The following is a 9,736-nucleotide window of genomic DNA, read 5'->3' on the forward strand; positions in this document are numbered from 1 at the left end:
TGAAATAAAAAAAAATATTTCGTTAATCTTATGTGCTTTGTAGATGTAACATTTATTTGTAAATAGAAGGTAGAGAGACAAACGTAAAGCTCATGTAAGTTTCTTTAATTTAGATTAAAAGATCGTTAGCCAATAATTTCTTCTATTTTCCAATTCGTTTTTCCGATAACGATATCAATTAATTATTGTTGATAATTTCCGCGATTACGCCAATGTGCGAGAAACTGGCGCGCAAGAGCAAAGTTGTACCATCACATTTACCCCTCGCGAACGGCGACGTTTCGCCGTAAATGCCACGTTGACTTTGTTAACCTATCTCTGTGAAAAATGAATCTACCTACTGTGCGAGACTATTGCATGCTGGAAAAGATAGGTGCCGGGAGCTATTCAACCGTGTATAAAGCATTCAGAAAGGTATGTACATTTTTCAGATTCTTTTTCTCTCTTTCATAAAGATCCAGGTTAGGTTCGTTCGAACGCTTCGAATCATTCAATACATATCGATTGTGTATTTATTGCAAAATATGAAAATATTGTGTACGTGTATGTAAAGCTTCCTCTTACACATTTTTTTTTCTCTTTGATGATTCGTTTAATTCGCCAGAGGGTAAATACGCGACGCGTTATCGCCGGAAACTCGATAGTATGTGCATCCCGTTCGTGACGTCGAGTGCAGGGTCGGACCCTCTTTTCTTTGAGCCTTCAACTTTAAGATATCTACACGGAAAGAATAGTATCTAGTTAAATTTTTTATAAAAATTTTTTCTAGCTAAAGAGTGATTGAAAAAGATCACCTATTTTTGGATCCTCGCTCTTGGATTTAACTGCGCATGCTTATCTTATAATGAGACATTAATCATAGAGAAGTTTCAAGTTGAGGTGATAATTATTATCAGAGCTGAAGGAGGGGAGGTGGAATCCATTATCAAATTATCATAGATCTGTAAGGTCCGGTATTTTAAGAAGATTAATCCAGCCACAACACAGGTGTACATCAATTATCCACATCGCTAATTGGCTAATTTAAAATAATATAATATCATTGATAAAAATTAATCAGCCAATGTGAGTGATGTGTGCAATTGAATTGTATGCAAGTGTACTGCTCCCGATTCAGCCGATGAAAGCAAGATCAACTGAATATCACTTATTGTAAATTAATTTGTTTTGAATGTAAAAAAAAGGAAAAAGGAAAAAGGTTAATAGGGATTGGCTGGTTAATCTTACTGACATTGACATTCCGGACAATGTAAAATACATCCTGCAGCTAGGGCAACGGTTTAATTTACCTAATACTGTGACGAATAAAGGAAAAATGACTTGTGAATTTATTAAACATATTGAAAGTAACATTTTAAAACTGGACGAACAAACAAAAAATTTAATTAGAAAAGACACAATACCGATCTTGAATAAGATTAACTATAGCTCACCGAACAACAATTTAGATAAGATAATCAAACAAGGAATTAGGGAACTTAGGATGTTCTTGAATGATAATCCGGGCCTATTAGTCACCAGGGCGGACAAGGGTAATACTACTGTAATTTTGACATACCGGGATTACATAGAGAAAATGCAGGACATACTTTCGGACAAAAACACTTACAGATTAATAAACAGAGACCCGACAAATAAAATGACTACTACAATACGATCTCTCTTAATGAGTTGGAGATCGAAGGGCTTTATTGATCAAGAAATTTATAAAAAATTGTACATTTCGGACGGAGAATTGCCGAGATCCTATGGGCTCCCAAAGATTCACAAGACAAATACTCCACTGAGAATAATAATAAGTTGCATTAATAGTCCCTTCTATAAACTAGCAGTTTTTTTGAAGGACATTATTAATAAGAGCCTAAATATAAAAGAAAAATTTGGACACATTAAGAATAGCTACGAATTAGTCAAAAGAATTAACGGTCTATTGTTACCTGAAGGTTATAAAATAGTTTCCCTCGACATTTCATCCATGTACTCAAACATTCCCATGGAATTGGTTGTAAATAGCGTTTTGAGTAGATGGAGTGAAATGGAGAAAAACACTTCCATTCCAATTCAGGAATTCAAAAGAGCTATTTCGATCATTTTAGAGTCAGCATACTTTAGGTTTAATGACGAGTATTATGAACAGATTTTTGGGCTGCCCATGGGATCACCATTGTCACCAATTGTGGCGGACCTGGTGATTCAGGACTTGGAGATTAGTATTTTTAGCAACTTGAGGGTGCACATGTCTTTTTATTATAGATATGTAGATGACATAGTGCTAGCTGCTCCCAAAGATGAGATTAATAACATCTTAGATTCTTTTAACGCGTATCACGAACGCATAAAATTCACGATCGATCACGGTGATGAGTTGGGTGTCACCTTTTTGGATGTAAAACTTTTGTATGATGGTGGTGGCATCATGTTTGATTTGTATAAAAAACCTACACACTCAGGAAGATTTCTCAGTTTTTTCTCCAACCACCCTATGACACATAAAAAAGGAGTAGTGATTGGATTAGTAGACAAAGTCTTGTTCCTATCGCATCCAAAATTTCATCATGCAAATATGGAATCCTTAATCAACTCCCTCCTCCGCAACGGATATCCATTACAACTCGTATTTAAAATTATTAAAAATAGAATAAAAAGTCTATCGAATAAAGATAATTTCGAAACGATAAGCTATTGTGATCAGAATTGTGATTTGAATATTATCGAAAGAAAACATTTTCCTATTCCTTATATTAAAGGGGCATCGGAAAAATTTAATTTAGTTCTTAATAAATATAAATTCCAGCCAGCTTATAAACCTATGAACAATTTACATAAGTACATAAAAACGGGGAAAGATAAGGCCAAGAAAGAAGAACTTTCTAACGTCGTGTACAAAATTGATTGTAAAAACTGTAACTATTCGTATGTAGGTCAAACCAAACGAAAATTAAAAACCAGATTGAAAGAACATATCAACGATATTAAAAAACCTATCGATTCTCTTTCGGTGATTTCAAATCATAGGATGGACAACGAACATGTAATGGACTGGGATAACACAAGAATATTAGATTCAGAAAGGGCATATTACAAAAGATTGATTTCCGAAATGATACATATAAAAACACAAAGAAACGTTTTAAATAAACAAAGTGATACCGAGCGGTTTCCTGACGTGTACCTCCCTCTCCTTGAACAATAAATTCAGCCCCACTCAAAAATCCTTCCACCTCTCCTCCAATTCCGTATTCCTCCTTCTCCTTTCCTTATTTCTTACAAATAGACCAACAATAAGGCCGTGGCATTACTGTCACGGAAAATCTCAAGTGATCAAAATTGTCAAGTGTCCGGCATGCAGGATAGTTCCGTGCGCGGGATACGTGTAAGTGTATACTTTGCTATTATAAATTCATCGGATATAAATAATTAGAATACGAAAATAAAATTGACGAGAAACGGTTTTTCAAAAAATATATTGCCTTACAATAGAAACTACCACTTGCGTGTCTCTCTGCGGCGGCTCGTCGTCGTTTTTGGAACTTGCGACAGGCCGATAATTGTTACAAATAAAAAATGATTCCACACGATGGAAATAAGAAGAAAATTACATCTAATGTTAATTCGGTCTGAAATTATGTTAATTGATTGTAATAAAAAAATATTAATTGTTAAATGCGGACATCGATGCGAATTTTAATTTAAATAGTTTAAGGTTATTATTTATTTTTATTTTGTACTGAGGATGGTCAAATGGTGACCGAAACGTCTACTATGTACATTGTTATTATTGAATTATAACTTTTTGACATCTCTAGCGTGGCTGTATGCTCCTTTTTACTTAACCTTCTTAACATTGAGCCACTTTCTAATATTGAAAATTTATATTACACGAGCAGTATGTTGTGTTTAGAAATGCCTTTTTTCGAATTTATTAGATTAAACTTCGGTTTCAGAGCTTGTTTCCTTTTGAAACTATGTATTAAACTGATGAATAGAAATATTAAAAATAGAATTAGAATACATTTTTTAAAAACGTGTTTTAGGGAACATTTAGTGCCTGTTCACTTAATGAAATTGTCGAATTATAGAATTGACATAATGGACCGAAACGCTTCGAATAAAATTAATAAACTGAAACAAAACTTTGTTCACAAGGTATTACGTGTGGAATTAAATGACTCTTACAGGCAGTTATCAAGATTACAGTACGATCTATTTAGGAATTATAGGAACATTACTTTGGTTTTGCCACATGATATTTGTGACCTTTTCTTTCGCCATCAAGAGGTTAAATTTGCGAGAAAATGGCAACAAGAAAATGTCAGTATTGTTGAAAAAATTGAGAGGTTAAGACGAGTTACAAACTACCGCAAATTCAAATATGTTAATAATATCAATTATACACTCACCATGACCGAACCACAAAATAAATGTACGGGATTTAGACCTTCAATTATAAGCAAAATTTCCATAAATGAAAGTAGTACTAATGACTCGAACATGGTACATCACATTAGTGTCAGGCCGGATAAATTTAGTTTTGCCCTCGATTACAAATTTGATAATGTTAATAGGGATTGGCTGGTTAATCTTACTGACATTGACATTCCGGACAATGTAAAATACATCCTGCAGCTAGGGCAACGGTTTAATTTACCTAATACTGTGACGAATAAAGGAAAAATGACTTGTGAATTTATTAAACATATTGAAAGTAACATTTTAAAACTGGACGAACAAACAAAAAATTTAATTAGAAAAGACACAATACCGATCTTGAATAAGATTAACTATAGCTCACCGAACAACAATTTAGATAAGATAATCAAACAAGGAATTAGGGAACTTAGGATGTTCTTGAATGATAATCCGGGCCTATTAGTCACCAGGGCGGACAAGGGTAATACTACTGTAATTTTGACATACCGGGATTACATAGAGAAAATGCAGGACATACTTTCGGACAAAAACACTTACAGATTAATAAACAGAGACCCGACAAATAAAATGACTACTACAATACGATCTCTCTTAATGAGTTGGAGATCGAAGGGCTTTATTGATCAAGAAATTTATAAAAAATTGTACATTTCGGACGGAGAATTGCCGAGATCCTATGGGCTCCCAAAGATTCACAAGACAAATACTCCACTGAGAATAATAATAAGTTGCATTAATAGTCCCTTCTATAAACTAGCAGTTTTTTTGAAGGACATTATTAATAAGAGCCTAAATATAAAAGAAAAATTTGGACACATTAAGAATAGCTACGAATTAGTCAAAAGAATTAACGGTCTATTGTTACCTGAAGGTTATAAAATAGTTTCCCTCGACATTTCATCCATGTACTCAAACATTCCCATGGAATTGGTTGTAAATAGCGTTTTGAGTAGATGGAGTGAAATGGAGAAAAACACTTCCATTCCAATTCAGGAATTCAAAAGAGCTATTTCGATCATTTTAGAGTCAGCATACTTTAGGTTTAATGACGAGTATTATGAACAGATTTTTGGGCTGCCCATGGGATCACCATTGTCACCAATTGTGGCGGACCTGGTGATTCAGGACTTGGAGATTAGTATTTTTAGCAACTTGAGGGTGCACATGTCTTTTTATTATAGATATGTAGATGACATAGTGCTAGCTGCTCCCAAAGATGAGATTAATAACATCTTAGATTCTTTTAACGCGTATCACGAACGCATAAAATTCACGATCGATCACGGTGATGAGTTGGGTGTCACCTTTTTGGATGTAAAACTTTTGTATGATGGTGGTGGCATCATGTTTGATTTGTATAAAAAACCTACACACTCAGGAAGATTTCTCAGTTTTTTCTCCAACCACCCTATGACACATAAAAAAGGAGTAGTGATTGGATTAGTAGACAAAGTCTTGTTCCTATCGCATCCAAAATTTCATCATGCAAATATGGAATCCTTAATCAACTCCCTCCTCCGCAACGGATATCCATTACAACTCGTATTTAAAATTATTAAAAATAGAATAAAAAGTCTATCGAATAAAGATAATTTCGAAACGATAAGCTATTGTGATCAGAATTGTGATTTGAATATTATCGAAAGAAAACATTTTCCTATTCCTTATATTAAAGGGGCATCGGAAAAATTTAATTTAGTTCTTAATAAATATAAATTCCAGCCAGCTTATAAACCTATGAACAATTTACATAAGTACATAAAAACGGGGAAAGATAAGGCCAAGAAAGAAGAACTTTCTAACGTCGTGTACAAAATTGATTGTAAAAACTGTAACTATTCGTATGTAGGTCAAACCAAACGAAAATTAAAAACCAGATTGAAAGAACATATCAACGATATTAAAAAACCTATCGATTCTCTTTCGGTGATTTCAAATCATAGGATGGACAACGAACATGTAATGGACTGGGATAACACAAGAATATTAGATTCAGAAAGGGCATATTACAAAAGATTGATTTCCGAAATGATACATATAAAAACACAAAGAAACGTTTTAAATAAACAAAGTGATACCGAGCGGTTTCCTGACGTGTACCTCCCTCTCCTTGAACAATAAATTCAGCCCCACTCAAAAATCCTTCCACCTCTCCTCCAATTCCGTATTCCTCCTTCTCCTTTCCTTATTTCTTACAAATAGACCAACAATAAGGCCGTGGCATTACTGTCACGGAAAATCTCAAGTGATCAAAATTGTCAAGTGTCCGGCATGCAGGATAGTTCCGTGCGCGGGATACGTGTAAGTGTATACTTTGCTATTATAAATTCATCGGATATAAATAATTAGAATACGAAAATAAAATTGACGAGAAACGGTTTTTCAAAAAATATATTGCCTTACAATAGAAACTACCACTTGCGTGTCTCTCTGCGGCGGCTCGTCGTCGTTTTTGGAACTTGCGACAGGCCGATAATTGTTACAAATAAAAAATGATTCCACACGATGGAAATAAGAAGAAAATTACATCTAATGTTAATTCGGTCTGAAATTATGTTAATTGATTGTAATAAAAAAATATTAATTGTTAAATGCGGACATCGATGCGAATTTTAATTTAAATAGTTTAAGGTTATTATTTATTTTTATTTTGTACTGAGGATGGTCAAATGGTGACCGAAACGTCTACTATGTACATTGTTATTATTGAATTATAACTTTTTGACATCTCTAGCGTGGCTGTATGCTCCTTTTTACTTAACCTTTTTAAAAAAAAGGATATTTGCATAAACGTAATACATATATGACTCTCTCCCTCCCCAACAGCTATGATAACAATTGTCACTTCTACCTGAAACTTCTTCGTAATTCAAGTCGTAATTAATATCTCATTGTAGGGTACGATTTGGCGTACAGTGCAGTCCAAAAATTGAAAGTCCAAAAAATTGACAAAAAAATCATTTCTTTTCGATCACTCTTTTTTTTTACAGATCAGAAAAATAACCCTTAAGGGAATCCTAAAGACGATTAGTAAATAGTATTTACACACAGATTTACATGTCATTGACACATCACTGTGCGAGTATATCAATATCACTGTACATACTATATATCAATATCTCACGTACACATACATGTAAATTTTTGTATAACAATAACGTTTTAATTAGATGCCTGTTTCCATCAACGTAGATTAATTTTAATCTCGGTTCAACTTACTCTTTGTCTCTTTCTAATTTTAAAGATTAGACAAAGATGAAGAGTAAATTGAACTGAGATTAAAGTTAATCTACATTAGTGGAAATGGGCATAAGTCCAATTTTAAGAACTTCACGTTGTTTCTTTATGCAAACTATAGTCTGTGGACTATTATTTCGTAAGTACAGATTGCACAACTTTTATATGAAGCAATTGTCATGACGTGACAACTCTGGAGCGTCATATTGAATTAAGAAATGGTAAAGAAGATTCAATTTTGAAATTTTTTGTTTTTAACATAGACTCCACCTCACACATTGATACGTATACTTTAATTCTGGAAAAGGATTTTCAAATTGACAAAAGAAGAAAAAGTAATTGTTATACAAAAATTATTGCGTTTAGTCGGTGATACAGACAATTTTAGGATTCCTTTAAACACTTCCGATTTTTTCGCGTTTCAAATCGCGAAATCTTTAAAATTATTATCGTCCTTTGTGATGATCATTCTTAGGACGGGTGTCGAGAGGTAGTCGCTATCAAGTGCGTGGACAAAGGCTCGCTCTCGAAATCGGCGGTCGACAATCTCGTGACGGAGATCAAGCTGTTAAATGTCCTCAAGCACGAGTATATCGTGGAGATGAAAGATTTTTTCTGGGACGAAGGGTTCGTTTTACGTGAGACTTTACGATATTGTAATTGTTATTTTGTTGTTAAAATGTGGAATCAGATTAATCGTGCATAACTGATTCAATAAAAAATTTTATTCAATCGATTTATCTTTTCTCGTGAAAAAAAAAAACAAAAAGGTGTATTTGTTAACGTATAAAACAGGCATATATACATCGTCATGGAATATTGCGATGGCGGAGACTTGTCGAGCTTTATAAAGAAAAAGCACAAGCTACCCGAAAGTACCTGTCGTAGATTTCTGCAGCAGCTCGCATTAGCGTTAAAATATCTACGGGATCATAACGTTTGTCACATGGATCTCAAGCCGCAGAATTTGTTGTTGACGAGGAAACCCCAACTGGTACTCAAAGTTGGAGGTTAGTATCCGACGTTTTTTTTTTCTGTTCTTTTCTTTTCGGAGGTGATTCCAAAACCTTTTCGTTTTAACGATCGTATAGAAAGAGCGGTTTTGCTATAATATTAAAAAAAATTTTTAAAGTTAGATTTGCTAAATTTTAAAATAATTTTTTAAGCCTTGTATCCGCAATGCTAGAAATCGCTCCGAAATTTCAAAGACGGAGGCAGGAGAGGGGGGGAGAGAGAGAGAGAGAGAGAGAGAGAGAGAAAGTGAGTGAGTGAGTGAGTGAGTTAACAAAACATATTTAAATAAATCGATCACATGTAATGACTGAAGATGGGAAAAAACAGATTTACTTCAGAGAAAGGAATCAAGTAAAAGTGGATTTCTTATGATAAAAAACAATTTTTTTTAACCGAAATGATATAGAGAATTCATGAAAAATACATAGAATTTATGTTAAACAATAAGAATCTTAATAAATCGAACATGTGAAAACATAACCAATAAAAAATAGGAGATAATTTATATTATAACGATCGACGGCTTATAATCGAAGCTGAATCTATAATGCTTAAATAATTTTATTAATTATTTTATTCTATTTTGCATTATTAAACATATTTTTATCTTAATTATATACTAAGTTACCAGGTGTACAAGTATGAAATGCGGATTTTTTTCCAAAAAAAACACGTTAAATTCGGAAGAATGATAAAAAGAACTTTATTCAAAGTATGCTCCATTGCTAGTTACACATTTTTCCATCTTTCGGGCAATTTGTGGATACCACGCCAGTAAAAATCTTCCCCCTTTGCCGCGAACCGTTCATCGAGCCATTTTTTCACATCTTCGTACGAACCAAAGCGCTGCTCAGCAAGTGCGTGACCCATCGATGCAAACAAGTGGTAATCGGAAGGAGCCAAGTCTGGTGAGTAAGCCGCATAGGGTAGAACTTCCCAGCTGAGTGCTTCCAACGTGTCGCGAACCGGTTTTGCCGTATGTGATGGAGCATTGTCATGAAGAAAAATGACTTTGTGTTGTCTCTTTTGATATTCTGGTCTTTTTTCAAGCAGC

The 9,736-nt window shown here is 33.9% G+C and overlaps 1 protein-coding gene across 1 annotated transcript in view; it reads left to right on the forward strand.

Annotated features, from left to right (window-relative positions):
* The first annotated feature begins 154 nt into the window (after positions 1-154).
* The window catches only part of LOC108751842 (serine/threonine-protein kinase ULK3), a 23,721-nt gene continuing 14,139 nt past the window's right edge, over positions 155-9,736 (forward strand). Inside the window, exons 1-3 of the mRNA XM_018492289.1 lie at positions 155-414; positions 8,144-8,295; positions 8,464-8,678. Of these exons, the coding sequence (XP_018347791.1) occupies positions 328-414; positions 8,144-8,295; positions 8,464-8,678 (454 nt within the window). The 5' untranslated portion in view covers positions 155-327. The remainder of the gene's footprint in view (positions 415-8,143; positions 8,296-8,463; positions 8,679-9,736) is intronic.

The sequence above is a fragment of the Trachymyrmex septentrionalis genome, unplaced genomic scaffold (assembly GCF_001594115.1).
Source record: "Trachymyrmex septentrionalis isolate Tsep2-gDNA-1 unplaced genomic scaffold, Tsep1.0 scaffold52, whole genome shotgun sequence".
NCBI classification, from domain to species: domain Eukaryota; kingdom Metazoa; phylum Arthropoda; class Insecta; order Hymenoptera; family Formicidae; genus Trachymyrmex; species Trachymyrmex septentrionalis.